This window comes from Gracilinanus agilis, chromosome 4 (genome assembly GCF_016433145.1).
Source record: "Gracilinanus agilis isolate LMUSP501 chromosome 4, AgileGrace, whole genome shotgun sequence".
NCBI classification, from domain to species: Eukaryota; Metazoa; Chordata; class Mammalia; order Didelphimorphia; family Didelphidae; genus Gracilinanus; species Gracilinanus agilis.
Window position 1 is genome coordinate 482,853,414 of NC_058133.1, and position 25,207 is coordinate 482,878,620.

Genomic DNA, 25,207 nt, shown 5'->3' on the forward strand with positions numbered 1-25,207 from the left:
AACATCACAAACTCAAAAAACCAAAATCATGCTTCAACCAAAAGTCCACGAAAAGATAAGTGGTGGATGGGCGTAAATAGGCTATGGTAGTTCATCAGTGACAAGTGGCATATAAGATATTATCAGAGACTTGTGACCAGAAGATCCAGTGGGTCACTGTCATGCCCAATAGCACAGGAGAACTAATGGATCGTCAGCATGCTGTCCTAGTACCCACATCATGTCCCAAGACACAGAGGGAAACTCCCAAGACTTTGAGTACCTCTAGGAGCCCCCCGGGTGAAGCTATGGCAGGTCCTGGACAAGAATGGCACCGAATAAGTAGTCATGGATGGGTTGTCCTCATCTCTGTTGGAGAGGACCCATATCGGTGAAATTACAGGTCCTTTGGAAGGCAGAAGAAAGCTGGAAAATGTAGGTGCATATGTCATCTCATACGCATTTAAACAGTGTTGTGAACACGTGTATAATATGCAATGAGCATCCTAATGAGATCAGAGGAACTGCCCCAGGCAGAAGGACCCAACCCTGGGAAGTGGAGCCCTGAACTCTGAGGAGTGGAAACAAGAATGCCTAGACTGTTGGCTTTTCCTCCCACTTGGTACACTCAATTTCCTGTTATTAAAAAAAGGGGAGGAGAATGTTGCCAGTGAACACTACAATCTAATATAAAATCAAATAAATATAAATATAAAATCAAAATGACTCAAAATGGAATGAGGAGAAATTAGAACGTACACCCATGCATCTCAATCAGTAAGCATTTATGCTGGGTTTACCAAAAGAGGCCAAAGTTACTTACAGTCTGATGGAGGAAACAACATGCAAATACACAGCAGGCTATGTTTGAAATAAATAAAAAATAATTAAGCGGTGGAAAGCACCAGAATTAAGAGGAGCTGGAGAAGACTTTTTGTAAAAACCAAGATTTTATGTGGAATTTAAAGGGAGTTAAGTAGCTGGATTGGAGGAGGGAAAGCATTCTAGGCATAGGGGAAGATCTACAGAAATGCCCAGGGTCAGGGCAGCTAGTTGGGTCCATGGATAGAGAAAGCCAGACCTAGAAATGAGAGGTCCTGGATTCAAATGTGACCTCAGATCCTTCCAAGCTAAGTGACCCAGGGCAAGTCACTTAATGCCAGTTGCCTAGTCTTTACTGCTCTTCTGCCTTGGAACCAATACTTAGTACTGATTCTTTTTTTTAAGTAAAAAGAAAGATTTATTAGTAAGATAGAATTAATGGCCAGCAAGACAGCATGAGTGGAGCAACTATAGGAGTTGCCTCCTTAGTACTGATTCTAAGACAGATGAGAAGGTTTTTTAAAAAAAAAGAAAAGAAAATGCCCAAAGTTGAGAGAAGGCATGCTTTGTTCACAGAACAATCAGGAGCTCATTATGGCATTCAATCAAAGAGTGTGTGTTGGGGATTAAGGTGCAAGGAAACTGGGAAGGTAGCAGGGAGCTAGGCTCTGACAGGCTCTGAATGCCAAATGGAGCATTCTGGTTTTGTTCTTAGAGGCAATTGGGAGCCCCTAGAGTTTATTGAATAAGAGGGTGACATGGGCAGACCTGTGTTGTGGAAAATCATTTTAGTGGCTGTATGGAGAACTATGGAAGTCAAAATTGGAGTCTAGCTAGTATCTTCTTTAGCTAGAAATTTTGCCCATAGGCAATTTTTCTCATTGACTCTAAAAGAACATTTTATTGTCTACTTCCTATGAACATAGGAGCAAATATGTATCAGAGAGTTTCAAAGTGATTCCCAGGCATGTATCTCTTTTCAGACATTTTATGATCCTGGAAACGCCTTGGGAACAGGGAATATATCTTATTTTCTTCCCATTCCCCTCAGCTCCAAAGAGGAGGAAGTGTACACAGTAGCTACTTAGTTGTTTCCTCTGGTATCCAGTACGTTAACATTGTACCACAGCTTTGCAGATCATCGTCTTAGCAGTGGTTTGTCCTTCGTCCTATTGGTTTCCTTTCTGAACTCAGTTCATATTATGTTATGAGACTCATGTTCGCTATTTGGGTAATCTAGCATACAGGGATCAAATGCTACTTCTCAGAGCTACTACATCTAAAGTTCAAAAGAGTTTAGAAAATGTGCTTTCAATTAGGTATCTCTTAACTGTGCATTTCATGTGATTATGAATTGATTATCATTTTATCTTTTTGAAATGGGCTCTTTCGAGTTCATCCTGCAGTCCAAATAAAGATTCCCCAGGATGTAACTCAGCAGGATGGCTTATCACTTCTGCAAAAACTCATTTGAATTGATGTATTTGAATTTCTTCTCCTACGGCTCTCAGTTCAAATCCTGTGCTGAAGAACATGTGGCCCGAAGGCAAACTGAGCATTACAGAGGTTACCAAGCGACCTTTAACAGCTGCTACCTTGTTTAAGAATTCCATGATTGCCTTAGTAGACAACCTGGCATCAAAGGTAATTATTTTCTGACCTAAATTTCCATTTTAATATTTGATTTCTTCTTGACATGCCTTTCATGTAATGTGTGTCTGCTTCACTTCTTTAGGCAATGACATTTAGTCTCATTCTTCAATTTAAAGCACACTGATTCAAACTGAATGTTATGAATAATACAGTTCTTACCGTTATCATTTTGGGCATTGTGGTACAGTAGCACCGAGGCTGAACTGAATGCTATTCTTAAATTTGTTTGGGCTTTTCATGTTGCTTTGATATTTGATATCTATCATGATCATAAAGAAAGTCTTGTGGTATATGCTGTGATCCTTCTTCCTTTGTGACCTTGAAATCACTTAAGCCTCATTTTCCTCCACTCTAAAACAAGAGGGTCAGACAAAGTGACCTCTGAAGTTCCTCCCAGCTCAAAATTTAAGAATCCCTAAAACTTTTTAATAGCGACATTTCCCAATGCCAATCCAAAGATATTAGTGAAAAAAACTCATGATTATAAGGGACTATTGTATTATCTTTGGAACTAGACTAATCCAAGACAAATTAGAGCAGTTGCAAAGAGGAGGACCTTTTTATTCTTTTAAAAGTACTGCCATACTCTGATTTATGCTGTTGCACCATAAAGATGTAGTCTTGATAAATGGCTCCTCTTTCTTTGTTTCTTTTTGGGACGTCTCCTGCTTGACTGATCACCTAAGTCTATTGTCTTTTTTATTCCTATGTCCTAAAATATCAGACCTTTACTCTAACTGTTGTTGCTGACAACTCTGATAAATCATCAAGCATTCTGGAACTCTTGCCTAACTGTTGTGAGCGCTTTTGTGGTTCTGACCTCCCCTTCCAGCCTCTTCTCTATTATTAATTTTTTTATCAAGTTCCATCCCCAGTAGTTTCTTTCAATCTGCAGTATGTTTGTCTCACTATTATTGGAGTTAAAATAGAAATGTAGCTCTGACTCATCTCCTGGTCTTTTAAGAGCTCACACCACCATGCACATGATAAGAGATTCTCATTGAGAAAGACTGGTGACGTGAGATGACTGACTCGAAGGCAGACAATTTGGCTTTGAACCCTGGCTTTGCCACTAACTTGCAGTGTGACCTTGAGCAATATATTCACTTAGCATTAGTTTTCTTATCTTTGAATTGAGGAGGTTGGATCAGAGACCTCCAAGGGATGCTGTTGCTCTCTAACAATCCCTTCTAGCTCTAATATTCTTTAAAATAAAATTTTAATATCTTCATTTACTAATACATCCCTCCATTTACCCCTTTTTATCCCTCTCCTCCTCCTTCTCAAAGAGCCATCCTGTATAACAGACCAAAAAAAGAGGGGTGGGAAGAGCAGTTCTGCATAATGAATGCATACAGTGAATCTGACATTGCATGCATGTTCCACAGTTCCCACCTCTGCGAAGAAAAGAAGGAGGTGTGTTCTCAGATCTCTTCTTTAGAGCCAAATTTGGTCATTATAATTTCATGCCATTTAATTCCAATTTTTGTTGTCATTTTTCTTCCCATTTACATTCTGTTAGTTGTAGTCTATGTGACTTTAATGGTTCTGCTTGCTTCACTTTGTATCAGTTTATGTGCATGCGGTTCTCATGTTTCTCTGCATTGTTCATTATAGCACAGTGATATTCCACTACATCTAGAAACCACAGATCGGCCATTCCACAACTGATAGGCTTCTGCTTTGTTTTAGTCTTGTACTACTACAAAAAGGGTTGCTCTGAATATTTTGGTGTATGTAAGACTTTTCTTTATACCATTGGCCTTTGTAAGGTGGATGCCTCCCTGTGGGATCTGTGGATACACATTGATTTCAAACCACATATTTCAGTTGTTCTCTTTTCTTTTTCTTCCTAATTTCTGCCTTCAAGATTTGTAAGTTTGGGGCAGGGTACGGTTTGTACATTTTAGGCACTTTCTGAGCAGAATTTCAAGTTGCTTTCCAGAATAGTTGGACCAATTCATGGGTCCAACAACAGTGAACTAGTGTGCCTGTCTTCCCATAGACCCTCTAGTAAGGGCTTTATTCACCTTCTGTCATCTTTGCCAATTTGCAGGTGTGCAATGAAAATTCTACCTATGATACCTTGATGCAAAAAAAAAAAAAAAAAGTCAGATTGGGGCCAATCCAAATGATTATTGATTATTGGTCAGCCAGTGCATCAGGACCTCATTTGTTGCCATTTCTAATAAGATCTTGGCTCCATGTCTTTCTGGCCCAATTCCTATACAGCAAGCTCAGCCATACTTTTCCAAAGTTGTGATTTTTAATTTGAGGCCGCAACATAGGAAACATGATCTTTGTAACTGTAGTATATAAATCTCAACAAAATTAAAATCAGCACCTCAGTTTAGTGTTCCTTGCCTGCCAAAGCACATTTATTGCCAGCTATAGAATTGTATTCTGGATGTTCATAGCTAGCATCTACGTGGCATTTTAAGGTTTTCAAAGAACTTTATATGTGTTATCTCTTGATCCTCACAACCACCTTGGAAGGTAGGTGCTATCATTATCCCCATTTTACAGATGAGGCAGTTGAGACTGAAAAAGATTAAATGACTTGGCCAGAGTCACACAATTCAGTTCATCTCTGAGGCGAAATTAGCTTTGAGTCTTCTGGACTTCATGTCCAAAACTATCCACTGTACCACCTAGTTGCCTACGTGTTTATAAGTAGGTTTGACTAGTCAGTGAAAGTTGATTAAAATCATAAGCATGTTCCATAGCATGTATTGCTAGTTAGGTCACAATTGATGGTGTCTTATTCAATCCATTGCCTATTATCACTGTCCTGAAGCAGCATGAGGTGAACTTTCGAGAACCTAACAAATTGGGAGAAGGCTGGTGTTTGGCTGGACTTGCCGTTTTCTAGATTGCTTCTAACTTAACAGAGTATGAGATTCACCAAAAGTCCTCGGGCCTCTAATTAAGGAACTTGAATGTTCTGTGACTTGCCTAAAAAACCTGCCCAGTAGACCTCTTGGTTGTGGAACCGGTTTACAGAGTTAGTACAGTGCCAAAGACTAATGATAAACATGAAAAAAAAAAACTACTCATATAATCTGCATGAGAGAAACCCTGCATATATGCACATACCCACACACACTCACACAAAATCTAAAGATGAAAAGTTCCCAACTTGGACAGTACTTAGTCTTCTACAAAATGACAGACAAGAAAGCCAGCATGCCAGGTGACCAACAGGCAGAATGGCCTCAGTATGCCTTCCATTTCAAGATGGAACCACAGATCTTCAAAGCAGTCATCGTCTTCATTGTCTGTATAATGATTCTTGTTTCCAAGGTAGAGTCAGGATGACCAGCAATGGAGTCTTAGACAGCAGCCAGTTGACCAGCTCAAAATGAGCTTTAATACAGAAATGGGCAATATAAAAGTTGTGTAGGAACTGGATACTCAGCAGATGTACCTAACTTTAAGGATTGTATTTCATGGAATTCTGGGAAGGAAGAACAATTGATGGTTCCACCCATGGTTCAGTAGTCATGGGATTTGAAGATGGAGGATAAACAAACTCATGAATACAGGCAGAATTTCCACACAGTAGCTATTGTTGTAACCACATGACAGTCTTCTTATGTATATATAATGTGGAAAACAATGCTTGCCACATATATAATTTCTTAGCCTTATCGCCACATGCAGAGGCAAATACTTGATAAACAAAGACTTCCTCTAAGACAATGGGCAATACAAATCCATCCTTGAATCCCACTCTGGCCATGCCTTTATTCATCATCTTCTTAGTTCATAATATAGGTACAGTGTACTAATGATCCACATATATGTTCTTTATATAAAAACTCACTACTTTACCATACTCCCTGCAATAGCTGAAAAAATGCACCTTCTCTTCCTTCAGCTGGAAGTCACTGGACCTTTGGCCTTGAACCCTGCCCCACTGCCATTTTTGAAGCCTTCCAAACATATGGGAATAGGAAAACCTTATATCATAAATGTTTTAAAAGTCACTTACTTTGTTTAATTCTTGGTGAGTGATTAGTGTCCCAAATGTAATGCTCTGAGCTGAGAGATTGTAATCTCTTGACTGTATTAGAGGTTGAAATCCTTTTAACCAGCAAACACAGTAACAGTTGTACAAAATTCACTGCTCCATAATGACATCCTGCTTTAGCCCCCAGTTAGGGTGAGGTAGAAGGCATGTGTGGCCCTCATGAATACAAATAGACATGTACTTAGTGATGGGTTTTGTTTGAGTGGTTTGTTCAGACGTGCAGAGAATGCCAAACAACTAAAAAGACTTTACCAAATCAAAAACAAGTTAAGCAAGTAGTATACAGAGGTGATATTCCATCCTCAAACACAAGTTATCCCTTAAGTTCAAATTATTAGGGTTAGAGGCAGGGAATAAGCCCATGGTTTTGTTGGTATATCAAGCTCCTGGGTGAGAGAATTTCCTATATCTATGCAGGATGGGACCTTTTCTGCAATTTCTAATTTTAAAGAGCTGTCTAGAACACTGAGAATTTAAGTCATGTGTCCTGGGTCACACAGCCAATATGGGGCAGAAGCAAGAATTGAGCTCAAGTATTCTTAGTGCTGAAGCCAACTCTCTATTATACCATGCTGCCTCAAAAAAAGTTGTTAAACTCACTAAAAGGTTTTAGAACCAGCTTATTATACTGGCAAGTGAAATAAAGTCTTCCAGAATCCAAAGATCCATACACAAAAGCTTTTCACACCTGGGATACCCTAGTCTTCCCTCATTTGCCTGATTTCTTGGTACCCCCTAGGCAGAGCTGCAAAAATTTCCCTTAGGTTTATTTTGCTCTTGGGATCAAGGATTTTCCCAATTCACAGCATGCTTACAATGTCCTTTTTCTCCATACATCATTCTCTACTCCCCTTCATCCATAACTGCACACCTGCCCCTCTTCCATCACTTAAATATCTCCTGAAAATCCATCCATGAAGACTTCTGGGACTCGTGAAAAGAATAGCTGATAACTCTTCTGAGTCTGTTCTTTCTGAACTTAAGTCCCCTGCTCAGCCTCATTTATAAACTCTTATCCTTGGCCCCTTGAAATACTGTTAATTTTATATCAGTTTCCTTTTTATTGTTGTCTCAAATCTATTACCTTTTAGTACTTGTTATTGTGTCTTTATTATAAGAGCCTAGTTATCACAGCACACCATCATGCACAAGTAGGCTCCAAATAAATACTTGTGAACAATGAAAAGGCAAGAACTCAAACCATTAGGAGTAGATGAGTTTTCTAGAAAAAAAGGAAGGAGCCTCTGGGAGTGTCCAGAAGAATAGCTTGGAATGGTTTTATTGTGAACATTTAGTAAGGTTTTTGTACAAAAATACAATTTTCCCCTCATATTCCATTTAACAAATTTTATATTAGAGTTTCCCTACAGTTAATGACCACAACTAGAATAACCGAATGAGAAACAAGTGAGTAGTTATTTCTGATAAAAAATTGTATTTGCCTATATGTATAAATAAGGATATGGACTCAACCTGTGAATTCATTGGTTATGGGAAACTCTTAGATGGGGAAACTCCCTCTACCAATATGGGTCGGCACCTTCTCTGTAACTTTTAGTCTTTCAGGAGGAAATGGCAACCACTCCAGTATCATTGCTAATAAAACCCCAAATGGGGTCATGAAGAGTCAGACAGAACTGAAAAATGACTGACCAACAACATGGTTTGATACAGTATTCTTCATAGAGCTAAAGAATAAATTTAGCATTTAGACCAGGGGCAGACATTCTTCTACTTATTGTTGAAATGTAACATTCAGTCTTCCAAATGGTTTCATTTGTCTAATGTCTAAAATAGAAACAAGAATCATGTTTTAGTAGACTACCATTTTGCATTATTGCCCAAAAAGCAATGGAATTCAAAGGAGAAATTCTAATTTCATATAAAAGCATCACTATGTACTTAATATAAAACCATCTTATCCTAGACACATGTGAAGGTCCTCTACTCCCATGTGCCCATTTCTCTAGGAAATTCTATTGCTCCTTTCATGGTTATAGTTCTTAAGCCTTCCTCACCAAGTTAAAACTCACTATCTTTCCAGTTACATATAAATTCCCAACTGCCCCTATGACATCTCTTCAAGGTTTTGCAAACCATGGAAAACAATACTGAAAACCAATGTTCTTTCTCCTATTTCCAAGGTCATCAGCCCCTGCTCCTTCCCATTAGCCTCAGTGCTACCAATATCCTCCTGCTTCTCAAATTCCTAAACTTGAAGGTTATCTTGGACTTTCCTCATCTTTAATCCCAATCTAATAAGAGCCCCAATTTTTTTGTATTCTTCCTCAACATACTGTTTTTCCCCCATTTTAACATTGTCTCCTCATCCAAGCTCTCCTCGTCTCACACCTGAGTTTTAAAAAAAAGCCTGTTCGCTTATCTCTGCCTCTAGACTTTCTAAGACATTATTCTAGTACATAGCCAGCAAGATTATGTTTCTCAAATATAATTTACGTCCTATTATTCCCCATGAAAACAATCTATTCTTGATTGGATAATGTGTAAAAATCATAATCTTTATCTTCATGTTTTCTTCTTATATAGCTACCACCCTTCTTGTTACTTTCCAATCAAGCTTTTCCATTCCTTTACAGGTTTTTATGGTGTCCTTCAATTACAACTTGTTAGTTTCCACTGCTGGGTCTTGATTTATGCTCTTCTCCCTATTTGCAATTAAATCTCTCTTCTCCTTCCCCAAACCACCCAGGGTTACAGCTGCTATATTATTCTATTGTCATATAATAACAAGGGTGCTGATCTGAGAGTCGAGAGAAACCTGAGAACTAGCTCTGATCACCACAAATCAGAGAAAAAGGGCAAATCACTTTTTTTTTTAAACCCTTGCCTTCTGTCTTAGAATTAATCATGTGTATTTTTTTCCAAGATAGAAGAATAAGGGCTACGCAATGGGGGTTAAGTGACTTGCCCAGTATCACATAACTGTGAAGTGTCTGAGGCAAGATTTGAACCTAGGACCTCCTGTCTCTAGATCTGGCTCTCAATCCACTGAGCTACCTAGCTACTTCTCCTTTCTGACTTAGATTTCATCTTTTCTAAGGGGTAGGGATAAGAGTGAGGATAGAAATAGGACCTAGAACTGGGATTTCACTCAAGTAGGAAACTCCCTCATTCCACTTAGGACAGCTCTAATTGTGAGGATGTTCTCTTTGCAACTTTTACCCATTCGATTCTGCTGACTGCCCAATTCTGTCCTCTGAGGCCATACAAAATAAATCAAATCCCTCTTCAACAGGCCAGCCCTTTAAATGCTTAAAGACAGTTATTGTAACAAATGAGGACAATGACAAACTGAAGAATGTCTGGAGAAGGTGACTGGAGCAGTGAAGTATCGATTCAACCAATTAATTGGCAAAAATTGCCTAAACATTTGCCGTGTCCAAGACTTGGCAAAGGGTCGGTCGGTTGAAAGAACTGTGGGATAGTAAGCCTGGAAAAGGAAGAGTTGGATGGAAACTTAATAGTCTTCTTCAAATTGATGAAGGTCTGTCATATAGAAGAGTGGTTTAATTTGTCCTGATTGTCCTCAAAGGACACAACTAAGAGTGATGTGCAAAAACTGAAGAGAGGATTTACCACTCACTACAAAGAAAAATGCCCTAACAGTGAGAACTGAGGGGCAGCTAGCACCACAGATAGATCAGACGGTCTGGACTCAAGAGGATGTGGGTTCAAATCTGGACTTGGCCACTTCCTAACTGTATGACCCTGGACAAATCACTTAAGTCCAACTGCCTAGCCCTTCCTGCTCTTCTGCCTTAGAAACAATATTCAATATTGATTCTAAGACAGAAGGTAAGGATTAAAAAAAAGTCAGAGCTGACTAAAAGGAATGAGTGGCATAAAGAAGTTGTGAGTTCCCCCTCATTGGAGGTGTCCAAGCAAAGCTAGATGACCATTTGTGAGGTGTTTGGTAGAACAGATTTCTTTCTGGGTGCAGATTACACTCAATAACGTCTGAGATTCCTTCCTGAAATCTAAGAGTTTGTAATTCTCTGAAATATGAGTTATTCCATCTTTCAGGATTCAACTCCAGACATCTTCATTAAATTCCTTCTAAAAGGACAGTCACTAATCATTTTAAACACTCTGCTAGATTATTTTTAGGATATTTTGAACCAGACATCTAAAGCCAAAAGGAACCACACAGACAATATAGTCTAACCCATTCACTTTATACAGGAGGAAATGGAGGCTCACAGAGATGAACTAAATTGTTCAGAGTCATAAAGGTAGTACATGTCAGTGGTGGGATTTGAAGTCAGGTCCTCTAATTGGCATCAGAGTTTTTTCCACTCTACCACACTGTCCAAAACCAATTGCTTTTTAAAAATTCATACATTTATTTTTGTGTTTAGCATGATATGCAATTTTAGGTTAGATTGCAAAAGCCATAGTGTTCAAATCTAAAAAAATGATAATGCTGTTGTACTCTAGCCTAATCATACCATACCTAGAGCATCATCTTCATTTGCATGCCCCATTTGAGGAAGGATAGCGATAAGCTGCAGGTAACAGACAGGCTTATTTATCATGTCTACTTTCAAATGCCTAATATAAACCCATGCATACAGTAAGTCCTCATATGAATGAATGAATGAATGTAAGTGGACATTCACACATGGCTCTGTGCCTTGGTACTGTTCAAAGCAAGGTAAATTAAGGTAGTCCCATTCTCTAATATCTTAGTATATTTGCTACAATCTCACATGAAGTATGCATATTACACTGCATTTTTCATACACTGGCTCCACCCTAAAGCTGGCCATTATCCAGTCCCACCTGGATTATCAATACCCTGATAATCAGGCTCTCTGCCTCACTTGTCTCCACTCCAGGTCCATTCTCCTTCCAACTGTCAAAGTGATCTTCCTAAAGCACAGTCTGACCATGTCACCCTGCGCCTCCAGGCAGTTAATTCAGTGACTTCCTGTTGCCTCCAGGATCAAATAAAAAATCTCTCTGTTTAGCTTTTAAAGCCATTTTAACCTGGCCCTTCCTTCCTTTCCAGTCTTCTTAACCTTACTTTTCCATGCACTCTCTTATCCAGTGACCCTAGTCTCTTTGCTCTTCCTCACACAAGACATTCCATCTCTGACCTGGAGTATTTTCATTGGCTATCCCCATGCCTAGAATTCTCTGCCTCCACCTCTCTCTTTCCTGGCTTCCTTCAAGACCCAGCCAAAATCCCACTATCTATAGGAAGCCTTTCTGAATCTTCCTTAATCCTAGTGGCTTCCCTCTGTTGACTATTTTCAATTGATCCTGTCCATATCTTGTTTATACAGCCTTGTTTGTATGTTGTGTCCCCCATTAAACTGGGAATTCCCACAGAGCTTGGCACAGTGCTTGGCATGTGGTAGGTTCTTAATAAATGCTTTTTGACTGACTTGAAATGACTTTTAGAAGGATGAGCTAAGGGCAAAATAGGGTAAAGATCAGGAGATTCGAGTTTTTTTTTCAAAATATTACTGTGGCTTCTATTTAACATTCATCATTGTCCATAATATGTAGAATTTTTATTGTATTAGGCTTGATTAGAATGCTTATTTCTAAATTTAAAAAAAAGCAAAACACATGAATTGATAGGAAACTGGTTAAATGGAAAATATTTTTATTAAGCACATTGTATTTTCATTGTTTTACAATGCCTCTCCTGAAGAGCAAGAAAGAGTTTCTGCTTCTTAATAAGGGATGACCATCAGTGACTAATAGTGCCTCAGTGATATTTAATAATTACACACAGAATTCCATTTTAAGAAACACGATTTTAACTTGAGCTTTTAAAGCTATTTGTAAAGTGCTTTCCTAATCTGTTTCCAGTGAATTCTATTTAATGAAAAGTGTTAAAGGGGGTAAAATTCACAAATCCTCATCAGTGCCAGTCATTCTGTGTTAAAAACATTTTTTTTATTTTCTACCATAACCGTCTTTGTACACGAAGGTCTCAGAAGAGTGTCAGATAAAGGAAATGTATGGTAGATGGAAGTCTTTTGAAGAAGCAGGTGAGGAGAAATATAGAAGGAGGAAAACATCAAATTCAAGGGCAAGGATCTCACATGGCTTAGGCAGATTGCAAAATGTGTGTAATAGACTATAGGTTACATGGTAGCAGGAAACAACTTACACTAACTGTCTTGTCCTCTGTTGGTGACCATGATTTTATCCACTCTAATCTCACAGCAGATGGGTGAGAGACAGAAAAGTCATATATGTGCCAGTAAGCAATGTGAAGAGCCCTTCAAGTTACTTTATTTTTTTTTTTCAAACCCTTACCTTCCATCTTAGAATCAACAGTGTGTATTGATTCCAAGGCAGAAGGCTAGACAATAGGGGTTAAGTGACTTGCCTAGGGTCACCCAGCTAGGAAGTATCTGAGGTCAGATGTAAACCTACAACCTCCTGTCCCTAGGTCTGGCTCTCAAACCCCTGAGGCACCTAGCCACCCTCTCAAGTTATTTTTAATATCTTCATTGGTTTCTGTTTAGTAAAGGGAACCCAAAATAATCAGGACTAGTTATGTGATTGTTGCCTTGACTTGGACTTATTCTCAAGTGAAATTTATTCTATGTAATTATTATCTCCTTAGGAACCATATTATGTGCGTTGCATTAAACCAAACGACAAAAAGTCCCCTCAGCTGTTTGATGAAGAGCGGTGCCGGCATCAAGTGGAATATCTTGGGCTACTGGAAAACGTGAGGGTGCGGCGGGCAGGATTTGCTTACCGTCAGACCTATGAGAAGTTTCTTCACAGGTGAGCAAGGATCTTCAAATTACCTTGCAAACAAGATAATTTTCCTACCATTCATATTTCAAATGATGAAAACAATGAGTAGATCTAAAACCTGAGATAGATGTCTCTCATCTGTTGGCATAAATGAGTTTTGGAAAACAGTGAATCCTTTTTGGGGGAAAGGAGATGAGGTCTTTAACATTCACTTTTTCAAGGGACAGCAGATAAAGAAAGAGATTCTTTCAGAAGCCCAAGAATATTTTAAAATATTTCACTTAAACTTTTAAAATATTTAATTTAAAGAGTATTTAAAATATAAATCTCATCATTAAATGAAGATTTTTAAGCTAAATAAAATATAAAGCTAAGAATACAAAGGTATGTTGGGTTTTTTAGGATCCTTGTCTTTAAACTGTCAGTTTTCCTGGTTAGAATCATATTTTAACTTTTAAAATTGATTTTGATTTGGCCTCCTTCTTGAGATTTTATAGCAAGAACAATCTACTTGCTTTGCTTTGCAAATACAACAAATTATAAGAATAAGATTTATATCCAGTTCTCCATATCCAGTGCAAAGATGTTTATTTGTATGTTCTAACTGCAACTTGTTGAAAAATGAACAGGGGCATCTAGGTAGCATAGTGGGTAGAGTACCAGGCCTGGAGTCAGGAGGACCTGGGTGTTCAAATCTGGTCATAGATGCTTCCTAGCTGAATGACCCTGTGCAAGTCACTTAACCTCAACTGCCATCCCTTTCCCCTCTTCTGTCTTAGAATCAATATTTGTATCAATTCTAAGATAGACAAAAAGGGTTTTTAACAAGAAAAGAAAATGGCTAGAGGTTAAATACTGCCATGAGTTGAGTGGGAAATGGATCAGAGCATTTCCTGGGTCAAACTGGAGATGGGGAATATGTGTTCAGAATGACATCATGCAAGGCTCTACCTCTGAGGCTAGAGAGTAAGTCAAGAAAAAGTATGTAAGGAAGATGGGAAAAGAGAGAGTCAGCATGAATAAAAAGAGCAAGACCAGTGATAGTGAATTACAAACTATATAAATGTACTCAGTCAGCCATTTCTTTGACTTCCCTTTGCCTTCGAACTTTAGATTTGCTATTATGTTAAGAGGAAAATGAACTGTTGTTCATTTGCTGTTAGAGAAGTGATTTAGGAAATGGGGATTAGTGAGACCCAGGCAGTAACCATGAAATTGGAAAGGCCAAAAAAGCACCCCATATATTATTATCATTATTTATTTAAATAAGCAATTTGACTCAGTATTTTGCCATGTAACCTATCCACCCAAACCATCTATTTTGAATAGAAATATGCTTCTGGGAAAAACCAGTTTCCTATGGTAGACGGGTTCGGTTTCTGCTTTAAATTACATGTCACCAGAAAGTAACAAAACTGATTCCTCAAGCCACACGTGAAATGGAAATCAGTCACATTACTGATTCATTATGTCCTTCAGTATTTTTCTCTTTGCAATCCCACTCCATTCAGAGACATATACTTTAATTGAAAGTCGGGGGGGAGGGTGGAATGGAAGTGAGGGGTCCATTAGACCAACAGTCACTGGTGCCAAAAGAAGTATCTTTCTCTTTGCTCACACGAATATTTTACAGTCATTTCTTGTCTCAAGTTGTGCAGACTTTTATTAAGGATTATCGGTTTAAGCCCAGGTTTCTACTTGTCACTTTCCTTTATCTTCATGTCTTTTATGGAGAGACACAGATAGGGATTTTTAATGTACCAGTGACCTTGAAAGCTTCTGAGGTCTTTCAGGGAGGAAAAGATGCTGTCAAATGGCAGATTGATTCTGAGTTCAGCTTTATAATTAGCAGTACCATGCAGGATGTGATTTGCTAAGGTGCTGGGGTCATGCTCTTTGCCTTAGGGAAGGAGAGAAGAGTGACTTTGCATTGATTTGTTAGATAAATGGAAAACCTTTAAGAGTAATATGGTAGCATCCGTGTATCCAATTTTTACAATATGTCTAAAGATCTTTCCAACTTGCTTGAACCATTGCTGCCCTTAATGTTTCTTAAATATTGACTTTTGTTTCTGTTTTATATACTGTTTCTTACTTGGTTTTTTAAATTTAATTTTACCGTTGCCCTTGCCCTTTCTTAATGTGCCATTGTTTGTGCGTCTCTTCGTATGAATCTTAACATTTGGTTCCCATGTCTGACGCTGTCATCTGTCTAGTCTTCTATCCATGCTGATGGATGGGGATGGAGGGGGTTCAGCATAATACTATTATAGTTATATAGGATTTTTTAAAATTTCTTATCCTTGTGAATTAAATTATTTTAGTATAGGATTTTGGTTTCTGTTATTCTATTTTTGTAATAAGATTGCTTTTGCTCAAACTCTTAGAAGGTATGTACCCTCGGACATTAAATCTAGCATTAACCACAGCATTTTCTGAAATGGGAACTTTTACTGTAACCAAATTGGAAAGTAATAAACTACTAGCCTAACACTGACTACTAAACTAAGGGAACAGAATGAATTTGACTTCTATTTTTATGTAGATTTCAGAAAGTCATTTTGACCACTCTCTGTATCAGATTCTCTTTGGGTTAAAAGATTAGTCCCTGTAGGTTTGCAGGAACACGTGTAGTCTGAGTATATGCTTTTGTTTCACTCTACTTGAGCCCCTTGAGGGAAGGCTACAATATAAATTCATGTTGCTGTGATCCAGTTTTGCTAATATGCTCGTGTATGCCAGACCTTTGCCTCTTTCCAGAAAGAATAGTCTACAGTCACTGCCTCTCCTTCATGATCCACTAACACTCCTTGTGTACTTGGAATCTGTCTTCCGTTTCCCATCAGCACTAAAGAAATTGCTCCATTCCAGATTAGTTATGAGCTCTTCTCCTCGCCCAGTCCTATTATCACCTCTACCTCTATCATCAACTATCACCTATCATTTTATCTCTTTTCCCTTTTACAGATAAATTTCTTGGGGGAAAAAAGCTGCCTGTGTTCATTACCTCCACTTCCCCTGCTCTCATTCACTTCTCAGCTTCTTCCTTGTACAATCTGGCTTTTGACCTCATTTCTCAACTAAAGTTATTCTCTATTTATTTATAATGCTATAGTATATAACATATAATGATTATTTATAATTTATTACATTCTTTATTATTCTGCTGTTCTCTAAACATACATTCTTAATCTGGGGTCTTAAATGGAATCTTTTTAAATAATATTTGAATAACTTATTTCAACATATAATTTCCCATCATCCTGTGTATTTTATTGTATGCATTAAACACCATTCTGGGAAGGGCTCCACAGGCTTCATGAAACTGCCAAAGGATCCATTAGCTTAAAAGGTCAGGAACCCCTGCTCCATACCCTCTCTCAGTGATTTTATCAACTCCTGGGGGTTCAGTTGTCATCTCTATGTAGATTACTCTCATATCTCCATAGCCAGTCCTATACTCTCCTGAGCTACAATCCTGTGTCTCCAACGGCATCAGTCTCAAATTTTAACATCCCAAAGAATCTCAATTTCAGCATGTCCAAAACAGAATTCATTGTCTTCCCCTCTCCCAGTAGAGTGCTGGACTGGGAGTTAGGAAGACCTGCATTCCAATCCAGCTTCAGGCACTTATTAGCTGTGTAGCCCTTGCAAATCATTTAACCTCTGTTTGCCTCAATTTTAATCATCTGTAAAATAGGGATAATAATGGCACCTGCTTCCCAGGGTTGTTGTGAGAATCAGTCATCCTTGACTCCTCACTACTCTCATTGCCTTCCCTCCCCCACCCCCATATCCAATCCATTGCCAAGGTCCATCAATTTTGTCTTTGGAATATCTCTAGGATGTGCCCACTTTTCTCCTCTGACATTGCTGTATTCTAATACAAGCCTTCATCACCTCATTCCTGGACTGTTGTAATAGCCTCCCCGGGGTGGTGGGGGCTTGGGGTCTGCCTGCCTCATATCTCTCCCCTTCTCTAACCTTTCCTTCATGCAGCACCCCAAAATAACTTTCCCAAAGCACAGGTCTGATTATGTCACCTCCAATCCTACTCAATAAACTCCAATAAGCCCAATAAAGCTCCCGATAGCCTCCAAGATCAAATACAAAGTTCTCTGTTTGCCATTGAAGGCCCTTCAGAATCTAACCCCCTCCTACCTTTCCAGTCTTCTTACACATTATGCCAATCACAGACTCTGCAATCTGGTGGCACTGGCCTCCTGGCTCTTCCACTTTCAAGAAACAACGTTTCTTGGCTCTGGGCATGCTATTTGACTGTCCCCTATACCTGAAATATTCCTCTATTCCTCCTTGCCTAGCAGGAAGCACTTCCCTGGCTTCCTTTAAGTCCCAACTAAAATCTAGGAAGCCTTTTTCAATCCCTCTAAATTCTAGTCCCTTCTCTCTGTTAATTCTCTCCTATGTATTATTCTGGATTTAGCTTGCTTTGTCTATATTTGTTTGCAGGTTAGATTGGAAGCTTCTTGAGACCATTAGATTTTGCTTTTTGGTTGTGTATCCCCAGCACTTAGCATAATGTTTGGCACATAGTAAGTGTATAATAAATGTTTAACGATGGAGTGATTGATTGAAATGAGCTGTAAAGTGCTTTGCAAACTTAAAAGTGCTCTATAAATACCAGATATTATTCTGAATGTTCATGTTAATCCTGAGGGTACCATTATCTTTCAGAGATAAAAAACTAGGAATTTGCCGGGTCAGTGAAGCCAAGAGAAAAGAGCTCCCTACCATTGTGCTTATCAGTGTCAACCTTATGGGGGAATCAAGGAGGAGCAGTGAGAGATGGTTTAAATGATTAAACGGTCATTATTGACCTGAGAACAGTTCCACAGAAGCCAGAGTACATGGGGGAAGAAAAAAGAAATGGAAGAAGAACTTGAGAGGAGAGCAAGTTTCCTGGAAACTTGTTTATTTCTTAAAATGGGAAGACATGTTAACAATAGACAAGGAAGACATTGAAGGCATAATCAGCTTTATAAACTCTTCCTTTTATTTGTGGTTAAGTGGAATTTAGCAATTTGTAGTAAATCAGATTGGTTCTCCTTTTTAAAAAATTGAGTTATGGCAACAAGTTGGCCCGAGCCAGGTCTTGAGATGAGAGGTCCTGGTCTCAGACACTTCCTAGCTAGCTGACCCTGGGCAATCCCAGTAACCCCTATAGTCTACCTAGTCCTTCCCGATCTTCTACCTTGAAACCATATAGCTTTATTCCTTTCCTGAAGAAATAAACTTCACTTTTTGTATCATGGACTTCAAAATAGGAAGAGTTCAAACTTCTGACTCTTTATCTCATTATAAAACAAATTTGCTAATTAAGTTGTAGTGAAAAATGCAGATATATAATTGTTTTATCCTTAAAATGCATCAGCCCCTTGTTTACTGTTGCCCATTCACTAATTCTCAAATATAGCTAATTTTTCCAAGAAATCTGATGTTTATTTTCTTGTGTGATTTGAGGCTATTATTCTTTTTTTCCATATCTTATTGGGTTTTTATTCATCAGTAGAAAAATTCAGATTTGGTGTATTTTATAGACCATTTAAAAGCTTAGCTTGATCTAGGGAGCCTTAAAAACAATTCTGACTAATATGTTACCTGCAGCTGCCTTTAATAAAGATGCCAGAAAATAAATGATACAATTGGATGACTCCCCAGAAGCACATAAGGGGGGAATTTGCAGAAAAACATCTTTTTGGCTATCAGTTTAAGCAGTTTCAGATGAATTAATTTTATTTGATCTTCACAACAACCCTGGCAGGTCAGCAAGGTATTCGCCCCATTTTTTGAAAAGAAACTTGGGCCCTAAACAGAGATCAACTGATAAATAACAAAGTCAGAACTGGAATCCAGAGCTTCTGATCCATAGTCTACTGTTCTTTCTGCTTGGTTTTTTTTTCATCCTTTCTCACCTGTGAAGTGGTTTGGACTAGATCCCTAAAATTGTCTATCCTCTCTATTTTTCCTTTTAAGAGAGGGCTATGGGGCACAATATTTGTTTTAAGGTATTCCGTCCTAACACTGCACAATATGTTCTGTATCAAGAAAATAGGATTTATCTCTTGTATTTCTCCCTTTCTCTCAACTGCCTCATCTTTCACCATAGTTCAAGACTTCATTACCTCACACCTGAACTATTGCAGTGCCCTTCCCTTTTTTTTTTTTTAATAAAACCCTTACCTTCTGTCTTAAGATCAATACTGAATATTGGTTCCCAGATTCCTGATTCCAGGCCTGGCTCTCTATTCACTAAATCACGGAACTGTCCTTCCCTGCCTGAAGTCTGTCACCACTCCATTTCGTTTTCCATTCAGCTGCCAAACTGATTTTCCAAGAATAGAGGTCCAACCCTGTCTAAAAAAAAAACTTCCAAATGGACTCTAGTACTTCCATACAACCAAATACACAGTTCTCTGTGTAACATTTAAATCCTTTCTCAACCTGGACCCTTGTATCTTTCCAATCAGTGTTCTTACACTTGACTTCCCTCCACAAACTCAACAATTCCATGCCACAGGCCCTCTTACTGTTTCTCACCCACAACACTTCATCATTGGCTCTCATCTCAGCGTGAAATGCCCTCCCTCATCACTTCTGCCTGCTGGCTCCCATGGCTTCCTTCAAGACTCAGCTCAAACCACACCATCTCTGGAAGGCTTTTTCTAATCGCCACCCCGCCCCCCCCCCAGCTATTATGCCTTCCCTTTCAGATTACCTTCTGTCTGCTCTCAATATATCTTGTTCATACCCATTTATTTACGTCTTCACCATTAAACTGTCCATTTATTGAGGGCAGAAGCTTTGGGGGCTTTTTCTGTGTATCTCCACATTTAGCACAGTACCTGGCACCTAGTAAGGGCTTAATCAATGCTTATTGGCTAACTATGAAATAGAATTATTTACATTACAACAGAATACTTTGTTTTATATCATAATTAATTGCAATACAAAATTTAAAATGATTGTGTTTATAAAAATTCACTTAACAGGCTGTTTTTCTGCAGTCAAATTTGTATCATGAAATGTATATGGCAGATGGAGAACTGGCCTTGGGAGCCATGGAGGGTTTCAGAGCCCAGCCTCTTTCGTGTTAATGGTTCTATGACCTTAGGCATTATTAATTAATTCCTTAGTGCAATTCTCTAAGACTTTGTTGTAGAACTGGAATCCTTGAGGTATTTCCTCATAGTGCTCTTTGTACTCCCTAATAAAGTATTATCTGTAATGTTTTCAACCCACCTGTAACATCCATGCCTGGTCATGAGGTTCAATTGAGAATAATGAATGTAAACTGCTTCATAAATATTAAAGTGCCATATAAATGCCAGCTATCAATGGCAGCAATGGAGCTAATATCTTACAATCTATTCCTATAGCCCCGCATTGGTGAAGGTATGCTATGCATGCAGAGAGCAGCCACTCAGGGAGCTGCTTCATTCCCCTTCTTCCCAGCACCCACGGACATTTTTGCATGCCCCACTCCTCTGTCCAGCTGCCCAAAGCAAGCACTTTCTCCCTCAGCTCTCTCCCTTAATTCAGAGGCTCACCGACAGCTTGAATTTGCCCTCTGGGAACTCGAACTCCTTAAAGGTTCCCCAAAACTACTATAGCCTAATGGAGAAGAGTTGAAGTACAATAAGACATATATAGGGGAAAGTATAACATGAGATAGCATAATGCAGGATTTATGCAAGATCTCTTGCATTTGCAAAATTACCCTAGGCAATCCTGTCAGTTAGGAGAATGGAACTCTGGCCCAGCAGGTGCTAGCCCCAGGAGCTGACAGTTTGAGCAGGGACTATAAAAACCCCTGCAGAACCAACCTGGGGGTTCTGATTTCCTTGACCTCACCCAGACACTCAGCTACCCCTGACTTCCCCTTGGGGACCCCGGGAGGTTGAAGAGAGGTTGGGTTGTGGATCGTGGGCAGGATTTAGATTAGGGCAGCCTAGCAACAGGGACACCCTCAAACCAATTCATCAATTTATCTGTCCAGCTGGTGGACCAAACAACATCAGGGCAGTGTTAAACTATCTCTGGCTGAGGGCTGGTTCCCTCAGCCTGGACTTACCTTCTAGGTCCATAGCCAACACTTGCCAGTCGCCCCTAGCAACAGTCTCTCAAGAGCCCTAAATCCTCTTACCTCAGTTTTCCCTTCCATGTTAAAATAAACTCTTAGGGGGGCAGCTGGGTAGCTCAGTGGAGTGAGAGTCAGGCCTAGAGATAGGAGGTCCTGGGTTCAAACCCGGCCTCAGCCACTTCCCAGCTGTGTGACCCTGGGCAAGTCACTTGACCCCCATTGCCCACCCTTACCACTCTTCCACCTATGAGACAATACACCGAAAGTACAAGGGTTAAAAAAATAAATAAATAAATAAACTCTTAGCCTGAAACTGTGAACTTCTTCGGTTATTATAACATCATCTTGGGCTAAGGGCAGAGGAAAGGGGAGAAGAGCAACCACTTGACTCTAAAGGAAGTACTGGGCAAGCATCCACTTTATTCAGGAAGTGTGTGAGCTTCACTTCTTGTTGAGTTCTGCTTTCACTCCATCAGGGAGGGGCTCCTCACTCTCCACCTTAAAGGAGCCTACAGATAGCAGGGAGACTGACTGGGCACCACAGCTCAGGCTACACATCCCTGACAGTCTCAAATCACCTGCTACTGAAGTTACTGGCTCTCAGGCCCAGGTGACACACTTGTACCATCAGCTCCCCTGTTATCAGCCACATTATCTACTTATTACAATAGTCAGTCAATAAACATTTGTTAAATTCCTACCACAAGGGGCAGCTAAGTGGCTCAGTGGATTGAGAGTCAGACCCAGAGACAGGAAGTCCTGGGTTCAAATATGACCTCAGACACTTCCTAGCTGTATGATCCTGGGCAAGTCATTTAACCCCTATTGCCTAGCCTTTACCCTTCTTCCACTTTGGAACTATTAGACAGTATTGATTCTAAGACAGAAGGTAAGGGTTTAAAAAAAATTTTTTTTAATTTAAAAAAAAATTCCTACTATGTGCCTGGCACTGTGCTAGGGATACAAATGAAGCAAAAGATAGTCCTCAGCCTCCAGATATTTACAGTCTGGCAAAGGAGACCACATACAAGCAATAAGTAATAGCAAGCTATATACAGGATAAATACTCTTCCCTCTCCCCTGTGGCTCCAAGAAGCCATAGCACATACAATGGCTACACCTTGATAAAAACCATCTAGGCAGATGGGCTAAACCACTCCGAAGGTTTGACTGGTCTCAAACTCCAAGCCTGTGAAGACTTCCCCTAAAAGAATGGGCAGAGTAGAACAATTTGAGTGCTTAGTGCTTGGCAAGAAGTCTAAGAAGCCAAGGTCATCCACTGCAACCTTGAGCTATTGCCAATCATTCTGACTTTTGTCTTACCTCTGGACGTTGATAACTCTGCAAGAGAAAATGGGACTGATAACTTTGGGCAACCTTGCCTCACTTAAATCCAACTTATTCACAAGTTTAAGACATCAGTCCCATGATGCTTTGGTCTTCTTCAAATAGAAAAGGCAAACAACAAGATAAATAGGGAATAATCAACAAAGGGAAGGTACTGGAATTAAGAGGGTTTGGAAAAGATATCCTGTAGATGGTGAGTTTTTCTGGAACTTAAAGGAGGCCAGGGATGTCAGGAAGCTGAGATGAATAGGGAAAGCATTCCAGATATGTCAGGGGAAAGGCTTAAGTCTTGCCTCAAGTCAAGAGATGGATTGTTCTTGTTCTTGGAAAAGCCAAGAGGCTGGTGTCACTCAAGAGTATGTGGTGGGGAAAGGGATAAGGGTGTAAAGTGTAAGACTGGAAATGGGGGAAGCAGAACAGGTAAGACTTAGAGAAAGTAAAAACTCAAGAGCCGATGATTACTGATAAATGAAATTCAAAGACACAAAGAAATCATTCAGATGAGGAGAGAAGGAATAATTGCGTAAAGAAAATGATGGGAATGCCCAGGGATCTCAATGACCAACTTAGGTATTAAAAAGTCATGTGGAATATGGAGATGGAATTAGATAATGGAGGATAAGTGCAAAAACTTGGTATGGTTCTCAAAGGACAGTGTTAAGAGAGAGTGGCTAGAGCTCAGAATGAGTTGAGGCTCTTGGAGAAAGTGAAGGAAAACGAAAAGGTGAGACTTAAGCTCTAGTGGAATAAAAAGGACAAAAGAATGGCTAGAACTGCTGCCCCAGGCCTTTGGAACCATCCTCTTGGGCAATTGGGAGAAGGTGTTGCTCCTTTTCAGCTTTAGCTAGCAGGGGATTTTTTGCTCAGCCCAGGAGGATGATGTTTGAATTGAAATAGGGGAACTAAAAGGACAAAGAGGAAGTTGAACCCCAATATAAAATGGGTGTTAGAGAACAGACAGCTGGGTGACACAGTGGACAGAATTCCAGACCTGGAGTCAGAAAGACTCAGTTCAAATCTAGCCTCTGACATGTACTAGTTGTGTGACCCTGAGCAAGGCACTTAACTGTCAGCTTCAGTTTCCTCAACTGTAAAATGAGCTGGAGAAGGAAATGGAAAACCACTCCAATGTCTTTGCCAAGGAAACCCCAAGTCTAACATGACTGAAACAACAGAATAATAACAACTGGTGAGAGAATACTTAGTTGTCCTTGATGAGTTCAATACCTACAGGGTACTGAAAGTACTGCTGGCTATAACTGTGGAATCACTATTTTTGAACAGAGTTCATGGAGGGCAGTTGAGGACAATGCAAGACAGGAGAAAGACAAATATTCCCAGTTTTCAAAAAATAGAAGAGACCAAAGTTGGCGAACCACAGTCCAAGAAGCTTGACTTCTATTCTTGGAAAAATTTTAGAGCCCATTATTAACAGGATCTCTTGAATAATGGATGTAGACACCTAGAGAAGAGAGTGGAGGAGTTTTGGCAGGATGGGCAGATTCCCCCCTCCTTATTCAGATACAGGTTGGACCAGATGGCACTGGGATTCTATACATGCCAGCATAGAGCTAGGCCACAGTGGATATGAGAAATAACTAGAAGTTTTAGTGAACCACAGCTCAGTATGGTTCCACAGTATGACACAGCAAACAAAAAAGTTCAAGGGAATTCTTTTTAGGGAAGAAGGGAGCCAACTAACCTGTGATTTAATCAGTGTGGGGGCTGCCAGATGTCAGGATACATTCATCAGTTTAATTTAAGAAATATTAAATATATACGGAGCAGAACATTCCATTCGGTATTGGCAATAAGAACAAAGCTGAACATTATCACTGTCCTTCTTTTCAAGAAACTCCATCTGGAGGAGGGTTTGGGTAGGATAATACATGTACACAGTACATGATAGAAGGTATGATAGAAGGCAACTAGGTGGTGCAGTGGATAGAACAGTGGGCTTAGAGACAGGAAGATTTGGATTCAAATATGGCCTCAGACACTCACTAGCTACATGACCCAGGCCAACACATTTAACCTCTGTTTGCCTCAGTTTCTTCATTTACCTTCTAGAGGACTTACAATAGGGAAAATAAGGATCCAAACAGACAAGAAAATTTTAAAGAGGGAGGGTTTAACTCGGTGCAAGGGAAGGAAGGAAATAAAGGATAATCAGGGAAGACCTTGTAGAGAAGGTAGTATCTGAGCTGGATCAGTAAAAAAAAAAAGGGCTTTGGGGGCAGCGAAGTAGATCAGTAGATTGTGAGGGAGGCCTAGAGATGGGAGGTCCTGGATTCAAATCTGGTCTCAGGTACTTCCTAGTTGTGTGACCCTGGGCAAGCAAGTCACTTAACCCTTATTGCCTAACCTTCCTGCTCTTCTATCTTGAAACCAATATTGATTCTAAAACAGAAGGTGAGGGGAAAGGAAAGGAAAGGAAAGGAAAGGAAAGGAAAGGAAAGGAAAGGAAAGGAAAGGAAAGGAAAGGAAAGGGAAAGAAAGGGGAAAAAAAGGAAAAAGGAAAA

At 39.5% G+C, this 25,207-nt stretch overlaps 1 protein-coding gene across 1 annotated transcript in view; it reads left to right on the forward strand.

The window, feature by feature from the left end:
- MYO1D (myosin ID) overlaps positions 1-25,207 on the forward strand; it is a 399,069-nt gene that overhangs the window by 169,454 nt on the left and 204,408 nt on the right. The window contains exons 15-16 of the mRNA XM_044675574.1: positions 2,313-2,445; positions 13,098-13,264. Coding sequence (XP_044531509.1) covers positions 2,313-2,445; positions 13,098-13,264 — 300 coding nt within the window. The remainder of the gene's footprint in view (positions 1-2,312; positions 2,446-13,097; positions 13,265-25,207) is intronic.